This window comes from Bufo gargarizans, chromosome 1 (genome assembly GCF_014858855.1).
Source record: "Bufo gargarizans isolate SCDJY-AF-19 chromosome 1, ASM1485885v1, whole genome shotgun sequence".
NCBI classification, from domain to species: Eukaryota; Metazoa; Chordata; class Amphibia; order Anura; family Bufonidae; genus Bufo; species Bufo gargarizans.
In genome coordinates, this window is record NC_058080.1 from 188,749,976 (window position 1) to 188,765,648 (window position 15,673).

Below are 15,673 nucleotides of genomic sequence, written 5' to 3' on the forward strand. Positions count from 1 at the left end.
CTACCACGAGCTCGATAAGCCGCAGAAAAGCTAATAACCCTGCGCCTGCCCAGGTGTAAGGCAGGAGCGGCCGCTTTAGGCAAAAAGTCCCCTGGTGCAGAGTGCGGCAATACGGGGGTTAATGCGGGAAAATGCTTGGGGGGGGGACCCCTAATGAAGAGGGGGGTCCGTAGCTGGCGAGCGCCTTGCCCCAGATGTAAGGTAGGGGCGGCATGCCGCTTATCTTAGCCTGGAGCTTGCAGAGCCTGCAGCTAAAACCCTCCCAGAGGGAAATATTCTGTCTAATGCCAGCGGTCCCCTGGTATAATGCCTCCAGACCTTCACTCTGTAGTTCACCCAGGCTGCCCATAGATATCGGGCAGGGAGAAGGAGGGGAGGGATGGAGGATGTCAGCCATACTTATCTGCTCCTGCTTCTGTCCAGGGGCAGGGTCTTCTCCCTCTGTTCAGGACCAGCAGGGTTCACCTCTTCAGACGTCTGACTCCAGGAGTGCAGTGCTCTGGGTGGAGGGCAGCATAGGTGACCCAAGGGCTGGTGGGATACCGGAGCTAACAGGCCGAGCCCGGTTCAACTTTTCTTCTGGGGGGGGGGGGGGAAAGGAGGCAGCCAGGCAACGTCCCAAAGGCGGCGGCGGGCACTCCATGGGGGACCAGGAAAGCGCCATGCTGACCTGTGTCCCCATCTAGAAAGAAAATAACAAACCGGAGTAGAGACAGTGTAGCGTGTCAACCTCCTTCACCGGACACTAAGCAAAGACCGAGTTCCTCCTGGTGGAGTCGGGGGGGTATAGCCCGAGGAGAAGGAGCTCTTTTGTATTTGCATAGTGTCCCTCCTACTAATACCTCTAAGCTATACCCATGGTCTGTGTCCCCCAATGGATAAAAGTACGAGAAAATCTGTTTCTCTTCCGTTTATTGGGGAACACATGCTTGAACATTGGTATAGCTCTTGCCGCTAGGAGGCGGACACTAAGCATACAAAGTGTAAGCTCCTCCCTTTAGCTATACCCTTCCTACAGGGACTAAGCTAAATCAGTTAGTGCGCAAAAAAATAAATAAATAAATAAATAAATAAAAATCACACTATGTACAAACCCGGAACCAAACAAGCCCGAAAGGGCCCATCAATAAAATAATGGGTGGAATAACAGGGCGAAGGACCACCTAATCCTAATGAAGGATCAGAAAAGGCGACAGGCATGAAAGAGCCGCGAGTTTTGCCACTAAAAACGCCACCTTGTAAGATAGGAAGTGAAGCGACACCTGCTGCAAGGGCTCAAACGGAGAAGACTGGAGAGCGTTGAGCACTAGATTAAGATCACAAAGATCCAACGGAGGCCGAAAAGGGGGAGCAGCATGTGCCACCCCCTGCAGAAAGGTCCGAACCGCCGAAAGTGAAGACAAATTTCGCTGAAAAAGAACAGAGAGCAGACACTTGCCCTTTAAGGGAGCTGAGAGCCAGGCCCAAGTCCATTCCCGACTGCAGGAAAGCCAAGAGTTGTGGTAGAGAGAACTGAACAGAAGGCAGCTGATGCCGCTTGCACCAACTAAAGTAGGACTTCCAGGTCCGGTGGTAGAAGATCGAGACACTCCCGGCTGAGAAAGTCTGTGATCCAGTTGTCGACACCGGGTATGTGAACTGCCGAAAGATGTTTCTCCGCCCAGCTGAGAATCAGCGCAGTTTCCACCATGGCTGCCGGGCTCCGCCCTGGTGATTGAGGTACGCCACCGCCGTGGAGTTGTCGGACTGAACCCGAACCGGACAGCCCCTGAGATGGTCAGCCCAATGCCGCAGAAAGCGCTGAATCGCTCTCAACTCCAGAACATTGATTGGAAGGGATTGTCCCTCGTGTGACCATACTCCTCGAACCGAGAGGTGTTCCAACACCCCCCCCCCCAACCCCAGAGGCTTACATCCGTCGTTAACACCTTAGACGAGTTAGGAAAGAGCGGCCTAATGTCAACATCGGAGAGACCAACCACCATCTGAGGGCCCGGCGCATCGGGCCGATCCAAGGAGGCTGGGGAGCGTTCCCAGCTGGACAGAATGGCTCGCTGAAGCGCTCTGGTATGAAATTGAGCATAAGGAACTGCTTCAAAGGCAGAGACCATGTGACCCACTGCCGGCAAAGAGGAGGGCAGTCAGGGTCCGCTTTGAAGCATTATCTGCCGCCCAGCAGGGGAGCCATAGGGTACGGCGAATAGCCACCAACAGGGCTGACGAACGAGCCATAAGCCTGGCCGCGTCCAAAGATGCTTCACAAATATACGCACTGGCGTAAGAGAGCTGCAGGGCCATATCTGCAAGTTTCCCCGTGCCCACTCCCCCATAGCCTCTCACCCATGTAGAGGCAAATACCGGCTGCAGTGCTGTGCCCACTGCCTCAAAAGGCAGATTTTGCAAACGCTTCCAGCTTCTTATCTCTGATATCAGAGAAAGAAGTCCCATCCGCCATTGTAGTATGCTTAGCCAAGCGGGTAACTGGCGGGTCCACTATAGGCGAGGACGACCATTTTTTAGTTAAATCCTCTGGAAAAGCATATTCAAGCGTTTTGGCAAGGTGTGAGCAACCGGACCTTATAATAGAAAACCCCGAGCTGGCAGACGACTGTGGGATCCTCAACCTGCAACGTCTCGATAACCACCGTAATAAGATTGTTCTCCATGGAGAACAGTTTGGACGACTGACCCTCCAGCGAGACCACATCCTCATCTGACCCCCCTCCTAAGAACAGGTCTCTTCCACTTCGGAGTGAGACACTCTAGCAGGGGAGGCCGAGGAAATGGGAGACAGACACCCTTTTGGGGGAGGATGTTCTGGCCCGTTTTGCGGGACGGCCGTTATAGGCATGCGCCCATTCTGGTTCTACCTTAGGCTGGGCAGCAGGAACCATCGGGTCCGGGGCTGAGCCACTTGAATGAGGGGATGGAAATTTTGAGCTTCAAGACGCACAGGCAAAATGATGCACCGAAGGGGCCGCCTGCTTCGGGACCTGGGTACTGGGCTCAGACATAATGACAACCCCAACGCCTAAGTGAGGAAGGTTAGGCCCTTTAAGAAGGGACAAACCCCACTTACCCAGCCTGTGTCCCTCAAAGCAGCCAGACAAGCTCGTCAGTGTCCCGCCAGGTGATTCAAATCACGGAAGTGGGGGCTGTCGGCATGGAGTCTGGGAAAACACAAGCCCCGCCCCCAAAATTACGTCGGCCCTCATTGCCAGCCCTCCCTCTCTGACCCCTATGAGCCTCCCCCCCCCCCCCCCCCATATCCCTGGCCGACCCAAGACAAAAAATAAGCTGAGGGAAGCCCTACAGAAGTAGGCCGCACAGAACCCTATTACAGGGCGACCAGCCCGACAACCTGCATCCCCCCTCCTCCGAGCAGCGACCTCCTGGAGGGGCCCAGGTGCCTTGAAAAGGGGGAAGCACTTTGGGGCAATTTACACACACACACACACCCCCACACCCACCAGTCTGGCGTCTTTTGCCCCCTCACTCCAGCCGGATCACCACCTTTGGTGTACGGCCCCTTGGGGAGGTACGCTACACCGGGACAGAGGGGACTTACGGTGACGGCTGTGGTGATCCGAACGCTGGCAGGAAACAGAGGTTTTGTGGGAACCTCTGGTCCTCCTTTGCTTCTGGACAACGGGAAGGAGCAGGGGGGCTTGGGGGGACGCCCTGGTCTCACGTCTCCTGGGTGGGAGGCCAGGCAGTTTAACAGACAGCCTGAAACTCTGCTAGAAAAAAAGGAAAAACTAAAAATAATAAAATCCAGCAGACCTGCAATGCAGATTTAGCTTAGTCCCTATAGGAAGGGTATAGCTGAAAGGGAGGAGCTTACACTTTGCGTGCTTAGTGTCCACCTCCTAGCGGCAACAGCTATACCCATGTTCAGGCCTGCGTTCCCTAATGATGCGGATGAGAAAAGGGGTTTAGGCACCGAGAGGGCGGGTGCTCTGCTTGTAGGTAGGGGTAGCCACAGGGGCACAATAGGGTGATTATCTGATATGGGCCCAACTTCAAGGTGGCTTCATTTGTTCAAGAAGCATAAGTCTCAGAACTTTGAGTAGGACGGCCCGCATGATTTGTATGGCATAGTGGTGACCTCCATCTATGTGATGAATATGTCTGTTTACTCTGCTATACTGTCACACTAAGAGCTGTATCAGAACCGCATAGAGTTGGCCAGGCCATCTCTAACAAGCATTCGTAGGAACACTCGTCAGCGATGATCAGCCTGTGTAAAAGTGGCCGATTTCTTGATGAACGAGTGAACAACACGCAATCACATTTTGGATGCATGTCATCATTGGCCAGCGGCAGATCGTGCTGTCTAATCACGCACTGCTGCCGGCAAATAATTCTGTATGGGGACAAGCGATTGCATTAGTGATCGCTCCTCCCTCATCACTACTTCACTCGATCAGGCGATTGACAGGAAGAAACACTTCCTTCGCAACAATCTTAATGCCCATCTGCAGGTTGTTGGCAGTGATCTGCATCATTAACATAGTTGTGCCATGACTATACTTGAAGATTAAAAAAATTAATAAATAAAATGATACACCTCCCCAACCAGTGACAAAGCTTAAAATGCCAGTGCTTACAGAAATTTCCAATTAGGTCATAAACAGCCATCCATGTTAGGCCTCAGAGATATACGGTCCGTGAGCGGGCCATATATCCCAGAGCGGCATTGATCGTGCGCACGGGAACACACAGCATCATAGGTTACAATGATGCTGTGCACGTCAGGCTGCCCGTAGAACTATTGTCCCTCATTCATAAGATCATATGAGTGCGGGACAGTAGTCCTGCCGGCGGCCCGACGTGCACAGCATCATTGTGATCCATGATGCTGTGTACTCCTGTGCACACAATCAATGCCGCCTTGGGACATATGACCCGCTCACAGACCGCATATCTTGTAGGGCTAACGGTCGTGTGCAAGAGGCCTTATACCTAGATTCATGGAAGCAGGACAAAGACATGTCATGTCGACGTCTCTAATTAATGCATTTACTTACTAATGATTTTGGACTGATTTTCTGTGGTTTGTAGCTCACATTAAGAACTGGTACGTCACCTGCAACATAAAAATGGTAATCTCAGATATTGGCTCTCTGAGGTGTTTTCTGGAATAAAAAGAAATTACAAACTACTGTATACTGTCACAAGCCCATATTTTTATAATGTAAAGTATCGGCTATGTTGAGCAACAACGTGATTAATAACTAAAAAGTTAAAAAATATATATATTTTTTTTACCCCCTTCATCAGGCTTCAGTCTGCCAGCCAACATACGGATAAATGTCGTTTTTCCAGTTCCTGTAGTAATAAATGAAAAACCATTAGTAACTGAAAGTAACAGAAATGTATGTAAAATTAAGAATTTAATTTACTTCATGTATGGCTTGTAATTACCATATTCATCATAAGGATTAGAAACTATATAAAACAGAGTATGTGTCTTTGAACCAGAGGCAGAGACTAAAGGAAAATGTATCATTCCCCGCGCCTTTCTTTGACATTAAAGTAGCAAATCCCTGGTTTTGCCATTGTAACTTTAGTTGCAACTGGCATTTTTACGGCAGTCTCAGTAGTTTCCAAAAACTGGGGCCATCAGTCAGAAACTGATGTAAATAATAGCTGAAGTCTATGGCAGCTCCGAACTGTATTGGCATAGCACACAACGGATAAGTAATGTATTTATAAAGCAATTAAGAGATTTTTTTTTAAATTCATTTTATAGCCCCCTGCTCTGCTCCCATTTTTTTTTTTAAACCTTGGAAAAACCCAGAGTGAATGGGGCTGAGCTGCAATATAAGGCACAGTCCACGTACGTAGCAGGGATTATGTGTTACTCCCATTTATTACTGTTTTTGTTCACTACTTATGCAATTTTCTGTGTATTCTGTAAAAAGCGGGTTCAAGTCAGCAGAGAAGATGCCAAGTGTGAACATAACATTTGCACATCTATTGCTCACCATTCTCTCCCAACATGACCATGATTTCAGAGTCTGTGAACTCGCCAGAAACAATCCTCAGCTGGAACTCTCCCATCAGTTTCCTCATTGATGGATACTTGTACATACACATCTTCTTAATCTCTTCTTCATTGGCAGTTTCAGCTACCTTGAATACCAAAGAGCAGTCTCTGAATCTTAAATTTTCAGTTGGAACGTAGCCATCCAAGAAGATGTTGATGCCTGGTAGAAAGCAGAAATATTAGATACCCAAACATTGGGTGACCATTAATACAATTGCTATATATAGCTGTGCATTCAAATGCACACAATACTACAGCTTTTTTTTTTTTGGGGGGGGGGGGGAGAGAAACCTACCTTCTCTGACGCTGAAAGGCATAGTGACTACACCGTAAGCACTTGGAACGCCATACAAGACGCAAATGAAGTCCGAAAGATAATCCAGGACACTCAGATCGTGTTCCACAACAATAATGTAACTGAAAAGCAGAAACAGTTTTCAATGTCTAAACGTATAATAAACAGAAAATCATGCATCATGGGGGTAAAATAATTATATTTTAAATTACAATTTAAATGGGTTGTGCAACAATCAAATATTAATTCACTCTGGTCTATCAGGGAAAAACAGAAAAAGGGTTATGATTGGTTTTAAAAAGTGATTATGTGCTTATATACTGCTTTTATTTAAATAGTGCTGACATTCTGCTGTGCTTTACAGACATTATCATCACTTGCTTTCTCCAGTGAAGCTGACAATCTAAGTTTCCTATCAATATGTGGGAGAAAACGAGAGTACCCTGAGGAAACCCATACAGATGTTGTCCTTGGTTTTGGATTCGAACCTAGGACCCCAGCGCTGCAAGGCACCAGTCCTAACCACTGAGCCACCATTCTGGTTTTGATTCTCTTCCGGAAAGTTAAGCTGTTATGTCCAGTGCTGAGGAGAAGCCGCTGACGCTTATAGTGCGCCAATTCTCACTGGCTGGCCTGGATCCTGTAGTGTTCACATCACTTTTTATCCCACGATTATTGTATGTCATGGGGAAAAAAAAAAAAAAAAAGATACACTCCGCTTTGCCATCCTCCAGAGAGCAGTAAAAAAAAAAAAAAAAGAAGAATGGGACACTATGGTCACCAATACCACTGCATAGCATCCATCTGAGGCTTCCGTCTAAGGGCTCATTTAGACAACCGTATGTTTGTGTGTGCATCCATGCCGCAATGTTGCGTGACAGATGCGGACCCATTCAATTCAATGGTGCCACTAAAGTTGCGGACAGCACAACGCATTCTGTCTGCATCTGAACTTCCATTCCGCAAGTCCTGCTCTTGTCCAAAATTGCAGACAAGAATAGGCATTTATCAAAATCGGATACGGTCATCTGAATGAGCCCTTATGCACACATCATGAATATATGCTAAAGAGTCAACTGTACTTTCACACAAATTTCATTTTCTTTATTAGAGAATGGTGCAAATAGCAAATTTCTTAATCACTCATTTAAAAAACACGCCTGTATCTAACTGAAAAAAAAAAAAAGCTGTCATGGCCACTAGGGGTCTGACATCCACCTAATTTGCAGTCCACTGCCGGCTGTCAGGTAAGATCCATCCCTAGAGACACAGAACATGGCAGACAAGAAGTGGGGTGTGTCAGAGCTAGCCGAGACCCCGATAAAAGAACTACTTTTAGGATTATTTCACGCGCACGTTAAGCTTGTCTGGTAGGGGAACAGTCTGCCGGATCCATGCTCACGTTTGCACTTGTGTGCTGCCGGGAGTCCGCTCTAGCCCCATTCACTATAAATGTTGACGGGCTGCACGGCCGGACAAAAAACGCAGCATGCGCCAACATCTGCAACAGATATGCCAGAAAGTGGTGTATATCTAATCATGAATGACCCTCATAATGCTTTAAAACTCACGTTTGAACTAAATTTTGGCCATTACCTAATGAAAATATGCAAAATCTGACTGACTGCTCTGGCGAACTGGTTTTGCTCCCTGCACTTTAAACATACATGCACAACCTTTCATTTCATGCTGCGGTTATTGACTGCTCAATCCTCAGCTCAGTGCCAATCGGACAGACTGGTTGATAGTAGCCTAACAGCTAAATTGGCTGCACGTGTCTTTCACACTAGCGTTAATATTTTCCGGTATTGAGATCCGTCATAGGGTCTCAATACCGGAAAAAAAACGCTTCCATTTTGTACCCATTCATTGTCAATGGGGACAAAACGTATCTGAACAGAACGGAATGCTCCAAAATACATTCCGTTCTCATACCGGAGAGCAAACCGCAGCATGCTGCAGTTTGCTTTCCGTCCTGGGATGCAGAGCAAGATGGATCCGTCATGACCCACAATGCAAGTCAATGGGGACGAATCCGTTTTCTGTGACAATAGAAAACGTATTTGTCCCCCATTGACTTTCAATGGAGATCGTGACGGATCCGTATGTTAAAGATAATACAACCGGATTAGTTCATAATGGATGCAGATGGTTATATTATCAGTAACGGAAGCGTTTTTACTGAACCCTGCCGGATCCAACAAAAACGCTAGTGTGAAAGTAGCCTTAGGAACTGTATCCCTAACATCCAACCAGTCTCCAATGACTTATTTGAAAGGGGTTGTCCAAGTTATATTTATTGATGCCCTATCCTCAAAATAGGGGCCCGGACAGCCGGCACCCCATCCGATCAGCTGTTTGAAGAGAAGGTGTGCGCCGTGCTAGCGCTGCCTCCTCTTCATTGTTTACTTGCTCGCCATTGCATCTGCAACGGTGAGCAGGTGTAATTACATCCAAGCCGTCCCATTCATTTCAATGGGACAGATAGTTCCTAACGAGCCCCGGAAACCTGCTGATCTGATATTGATGACCTATCCCGAGGATAGGTCATCAATAAATATAACTTGGACAACCCCTTTAAGATAAACGTTGACAACAGAAAAGTAGCTTTGTAGTTATGACATTTATTGTTAATAAGGCGACAAGTAAACAGAAAAGTTCTCTTACCGGTCAGGATCGATTAGAGATCTGATGGTAATAGCAGCCTTAAGACGCTGCTTTACATCTAAATAACTAGATGGTTCATCAAACATGAAGCTGTGAAAAGAAAAAGGATTGTTATAAATATGTCAAACGTACCTAGATTGTAAAAAATTACACACAGTACTTCGCTACATATATTATTAGCTTTTCTTACATGTCAGCTTTCTGGATACAAACGACCGCACAGGCAAATCGCTGAAGCTCTCCTCCGGAAAGGTCCTCCACATTTCGATCCCTCAGATGAGTAAGATCTGTTACCACCAAAATCAGTATGAATACAGTATACAGGAGTACAGTGGTGGTCTCAGAAAATCTTTAAATGGGGATTATGGTAGTAGAGCAAAATTACACTATGGAAGAATGTGCTAATGCTGTATCTTAAAAGCGGACATTTCACCGGTCCTGACATTACAATATAAGTACCTGGCTGTAGCAGTCATGTGCCGACACTTTTAAAGAAAGCACAGGAGAAAAAGGGGAGTTCTCTGAAGCGCCGGTGCTGATCAGCAGAGCATTGAAAAGGAGTGTATTTTATTTCTATGCTTAGCAGTCCTGTGAGCAGTATGATTCAGTGATTGACAGCTCTCTGTATATGATACAAGGACGACTGACCGTCACTGAATTGGACTGTCTACAGGACTAGTAAGCATACAAAGAATTGTACATGGTTATAATGAACCTTCCCCTACTTCAAACCAATCTGTTCAGCTTCTCTTGCTCTATAACACGCTGTCCATAGACTGCAGGTTCCCTTTGAGTTTACGCCACGCTTAACACGCTTCAAGCCGTTTCCAAACAGTACTTACCAAGCTGTTCACAAACTATAGTCTGGGTCTTTGTTTCATCTTTTCGATCCAAAATGGTCCCCACTGGGCCCTGAGAAAACAATTATTCTTCATTAACTTTGTTACACTAAAATCCTCTCCATTTATATAAATATTTCTTAAGAAAAGAGCAATATATGAAAATAAGAAGTTAACAGCACTTCAGGGTAATGGGTTACAACATCACATTCTTAAACAAACAGCTTCAGAAGAAGTAAATCCGCGTAGTGGCACACCAACCTTCGCAGCTTTTGGAATTTGGTCCACATACTGAGGCTTAATAATAGCTTTCAAATCATCCTCCAAAATCTTGGTGAAATAGTTCTGCAGCTCTGATCCCCTAAAATAAGTCAGGATTTCTTGCCAATCTGGAGGATCCTGTAATGACAAGGATTAATCACACGTTATGCATAACACTTGTATTCAATAATATGGTGTAAGTGGCTGAACCAATTCACCTCCCACCTGCAGAATTCCTCCATCTTCCTCTACTAGGGCTGCACTGGACAACTTAATGATGTAACTATGTTTAGGGACTCCCACAACAGGTTCATTCATTTTATACTATATAATGTATGGCTAGGTTTGAGGTTCATATTCTGTAGATTCAAATATTGCATCATTTTGACTATGTTACAGCAGCATAAAAAGAGTAAAGGGAACACAAAACCTTGAAATAAAAAATGCAAGTATAAAACTGAACAACTGTTTTTCTGTCTTTTAGAAATTGTGCAGAGTACGCAGGTTAATTTTCCTTGTAATAGCTTCCATTTTGGCTGATTAATGGCTGAGGGCATGGGTATCAGCCAAAGGGGCAGTGGTTAAAAGGGCGGTTCATCCCTGGGAGGCTGTTCTGGCACAACTGCCAGCATGGTCGGATATGAGGATGCAATCATACTTGCCTGATCCCTGCCCCTCGGTTCCAGCAACTTGCTCCTCCGCCACCCTCTAAGGATCTCTGGTCTCAATATCCAGTTTAAGATGGGTCACATGACCGCTGCAGCAATGAGTCACCCGGTGTCATGTCACTGAGTCACCCAACACATGGGGGACACATTGCTGCGACCAGTCAGTTTACTGGATATTGATGCAGGGAGACTTGATGTGGAGAGGTGGCAGGGGAGCAAAGGAGCCAGAACCCAGCAGTGGGGATCAGGTAGGTACGAGTCTTTCTACAGGGCTGGCAACACCTGGGAGTCCATCAGGAAGGCCCCCTGGTGTGTACAACCCCTTTAATCCTTGTCCTTCTGCAGACAGGTCAGAGGGGAAGAAAGGAGAAAGGGGTGATCTCTTGGGACACATGGAGAAGATTTTATTAACCTCTTTATCCATTTTAATAGTAGTCAAATTAGGATCGGTATCCTTTTGTGTATTTCTGTCCAGTGTTCCTTTAACTTTCGCATGGATGCAGTTCTCCTGGTGCCTTTTTTTCACACTTAGGGCTGTTTCACACGAGCGGATGCCGAGCGTGTCATCCGCTCCGTGAATGACAGCCAAGACCCGATGCGGACAGCAGAAGCACGGAGCATTAACATGACTGATAATGCTCTGTGCCTCTCTGATCTTTTTACTACAAAATCACGGTGACAACTTTATCTCACTGTGATTTCGTAGTAAAGAGGTCACAGAGAGGCACGGAGCATTATCAATCATGTTAACGCTCCGTGCTTCTGCTGTGGCGCAATGGCGCCCGCTGCATGTAAAGTGGTGACAGAGGGAGCGGACTCCCTCTGTCTCCCATCAGCACCCCGAAAATGCAATCGCGGGGTGCCAATGTGTTGGGAAGCTTACCTTGCTTCCGATCAGGGCCCCGAGCCTGTCTTCAGTTATCTCCAGCAGGCTGTGCCTCTCTGGCGCAGCCTGCTGGTCAATGTTTGAATAGCATTGCTATTGAAATGTAATGCATTATAGAGATAATGCATTACATTTTAAAAGCAATCAAAATACTGTATATTATAGCCCCCTTGTGGGACTATTAAGTAGTAAAAAAAAAAAAAAATAGAAAAAAAATACACATTTAAATAAAAAAATGTTTTCTAGGGCTGCAACGATTAATCGATGTAATCGATTATATTCGATAACTGGATTCGTTGTCGACAAATCCAGTTATCGAATAATCGCCGATTCGTTGCTATTCGGGCGGGCGCTGCATCTTTATTTTACCTTTTTACAATGACGCTCCCGCTCCTGTAACAGCCAGGCAGAGCGGACGGCGGCGTAACGTCACTCAATCACGTGACGCGCCTGCTCCGCCTCCTTCATTCATGAAGTGGGCGGAGCAGGCGCGTCACGTGATTGAGTGACGTTACGCCGCCGTCCGCTCTGCCTGGCTGTTACAGGAGCGGGAGCGTCATTGTAAAAAGGTAAAATAAAGATGCAAGCGCCGGGGCTGTTAGGGGGAAGGGGGGTCTGTGTATAGCACTGCTATGGGGAGGGGGGAGGATCTGTGTATAGCACTGCTATGGGGAGGAGGGGGGGGTCTGTGTATGGCACTGCTATGGGAAGGGGGGTCTGTGCACTGTTATGAGGAAAGGGATCTGTGCACTGTTATGCCCATAACAGTGCACATATCCCCCTCTCCATAACTACGCCGTCCACAGATCCCCCATAATAGTGTCGTCCACAGATCCCCCATAAGTGTCGTCCACAGATCCCCCATAAACGCCGTCCACAGATCCCCCATAAACGCCGTCCACAGATCCCCCATAAACGCCGTCCACAGATCCCCCATAAACGCCGTCCACAGATCCCCCATAAACGCCGTCCACAGATCCCCCATAAACGCCGTCCACAGATCCCCCATAATAGTGTCGTCCACAGATCCCCCATAAACGCCGTCCACAGATCCCCCCATAAGTGTCGTCCACAGATCCCCCCATAAGTGTCGTCCACAGATCCCCCCATAAGTGTCGTCCACAGATCCCCCCATAAGTGTCGTCCACAGATCCCCCCATAAGTGTCGTCCACAGATCCCCCCATAAGTGTCGTCCACAGATCCCCCCATAAGTGTCGTCCACAGATCCCCCCATAAGTGTCGTCCACAGATCCCCCATAAGTGTCGTCCACAGATCCCCCCATAAGTGTCGTCCACAGATCCCCCCATAAGTGTCGTCCACAGATCCCCCCATAAGTGTCGTCCACAGATCCCCCCCCCATAAGTGTCGTCCACAGATCCCCCCCCCATAAAGTGTCGTCCACAGATCCCCCCCCCATAAGTGTCGTCCACAGATCCCCCCCCATAAGTGTCGTCCACAGATCCCCCCCCCATAAGTGTCGTCCACAGATCCCCCCATAAGTGTCGTCCACAGATCCCCCATAAGTGTCGTCCACAGATCCCCCATAAGTGTCGTCCACAGATCCCCCATAATAGTGTCGTCCACAGATCCCCCATAATAGTGTCGTCCACAGATCCCCCATAAGTGTCGTCCACAGATCCCCCATAAGTGTCGTCCACAGATCCCCCATAAGTGTCGTCCACAGATCCCCCATAAGTGTCGTCCACAGATCCCCCATAAGTGTCGTCCACAGATCCCCCATAAGTGTCGTCCACAGATCCCCCATAATAGTGTCGTCCACAGATCCCCCATAATAGTGTCGTCCACAGATCCCCCATAATAGTGTCGTCCACAGATCCCCCATAAGTGTCGTCCACAGATCCCCCCATAAGTGTCGTCCACAGATCCCCCATAAGTGTCGTCCACAGATCCCCCATAAGTGTCGTCCACAGATCCCCCATAAGTGTCGTCCACAGATCCCCCATAAGTGTCGTCCACAGATCCCCCATAAGTGTCGTCCACAATTTGTTTTAATATGGCCTTTGAACATAATTTTTCAAGTAAGATCATATAAACCTCTGTTTTGTAATTTTGTCGTTTTTCCCGATTAATCGATTAATCGTAGAAATTAATCGGCAACTAATCGATTATTCAAATAATCGTTAGCTGCAGCCCTAATGTTTTCCATTGAAAATACGCTTTTCAATAAAAAATAATTGCAAAAAGAACATATCCCCCATATGTTTGGTATTGCCGCGTCTGTAACGACCCAGACTACATAAATATTACATAAATTATCCCCTATGGTGAACGCCATTAAAAAAAAAAAAAAAAAAAAAAAAAAAAAAGAGAATTTCTAATTTATTCTTAGTTTCCACCGAAAAAAAAATTAACAAGCGATCAAAAAGTGGCATTTACTCTAAAATGATACCAATGAAAAATACAAGTCGTCCCTCAAAAATCTAGCCCTCACACAACTCCATAGGAAAAAAATAAATAAAGTTATGGGTCCTGTGAAGTGGCAATGCAAAATCATTTTTTGGGTTAATAAAAGGGGTTTTATTGCAAAAAAAAGTTGTAAAACGTAAAAAAAATTATAGGTATTTAGTATCACTGTAATCGTACTGACCCAGAGAATAAATATATTATGTTATTTGTACCGAAAAATGAACGCCGTAAAATGTATAATGTAAGAACGCAGTGGCAGTATTGCTATTTTTCCCCATCTCCCTCCCAGAAAGAGTTAATAAAAGTTAATTAGAAAGTTATTTGTACCCCAAAATGGCGCCATTAAAAACTACAACTTGCCCCGTAAAAACCAAGCCCTCATAAAGCTATATAGACAAAAAACTAAAAAAGTTATAGCTCTTGGAACGAGACCATGTAAAAAGGAAGAAAAACGCTTGGTCATAAAGGCCCAAACAGGCTTGGTCACTAAGGGGTTAAACAAGTTGTAGCATAAGGAAGACGTAAGGAGTTTTATTGCTCAGTTTCTGAAGCTCAACACGAAAAGCAAGAAAACAAAGTGTAACGGTCATGTTTTCTTTTATTTTTCTAATGGGTGGGGATAGGGAACATCTTTCTAATATACTTTATATAGGGAAAACCTGTATTTATAGTAGAAAACTTGGGCTGAAATGTCCCTTAGCAGTGATTTTTTTCAGAGCCGCTGCTAAGGGACACCCGTCTTCCTAACAGCGCAGTGCTGTACTTACCAGAAGCCGGGCTGGGAGCTGGCAGGTGTCTGCCCTCACCGCTCCCTCATATAGTGGGGCTAATAAAGCAATAATTAGTTTCAATATGTATTAAAGAGGACCTTTCACTTGTATAAACTTTGTGAACTGAGTATGCTGCCATATAGAGTGGCGCCCGTGGATCTCACTGCACTTACTATTATCCCCGGGCACCGCTCCGTTCTCCCGTTATAGGCTCCGGTACCTTTGCTTCTTAAGTTATAGTAGGCGGGTCTTCCCTTGTCCTGTGGGCATCTCCTTCTCCTAGGCTGCAGAGCTGGCCAATCGCAGCGCACAGCTCACAGCCTAGGAGAAAAAAACCTCCCAGGCTGTGAGCTGTGCTCTGCGATTGGCCAGCTCTGCAGCCTAGGAGAAGGAGACGCCCACAGGATAAGGGAAGACCCGCCTACTATAACTTAAGAAGCAAAGGTACCGGAGCCTATAACGGGGGAACGGAGCGGCGTCCGGGGATAATAGTAAGTGCAGTGAGATCCCCGGGCGCCACTCTATATGGCAGCATACTCAGTTCACAAAGTTTATACAAGTGAAAGGTCCTCTTATATAAATACATTCTTCCTTCCTGCTCACTGAACGGCGAGGCCAACGCTGTCAGCAAGCGATGCCTGTGTGAGCGCTCACTACAAGTTATATACTATAACTGTCCCTATATACTGTATAACAGGCTCCCCCTGCATTGCCTTTAGTGAGCGCTTACCATTGCCGGCAGCTGGTTTATCCTGCAGTACAGAATAGCTCACCGACAGTGTTGGCAGCCACACTGATCAGGAATG

At 46.6% G+C, this 15,673-nt stretch overlaps 1 protein-coding gene across 1 annotated transcript in view; it reads right to left on the reverse strand.

Moving 5' to 3' along the window:
* The window catches only part of ABCE1 (ATP binding cassette subfamily E member 1), a 38,143-nt gene that overhangs the window by 4,328 nt on the left and 18,142 nt on the right, over window positions 1-15,673 (reverse strand). The window contains exons 6-13 of the mRNA XM_044300519.1: window positions 10,115-10,252; window positions 9,857-9,926; window positions 9,205-9,301; window positions 9,015-9,104; window positions 6,348-6,469; window positions 5,991-6,212; window positions 5,272-5,331; window positions 5,031-5,089 (exon numbers count right to left, since the gene is read on the reverse strand). Of these exons, the coding sequence (XP_044156454.1) occupies window positions 5,031-5,089; window positions 5,272-5,331; window positions 5,991-6,212; window positions 6,348-6,469; window positions 9,015-9,104; window positions 9,205-9,301; window positions 9,857-9,926; window positions 10,115-10,252 (858 nt within the window). The remainder of the gene's footprint in view (window positions 1-5,030; window positions 5,090-5,271; window positions 5,332-5,990; window positions 6,213-6,347; window positions 6,470-9,014; window positions 9,105-9,204; window positions 9,302-9,856; window positions 9,927-10,114; window positions 10,253-15,673) is intronic.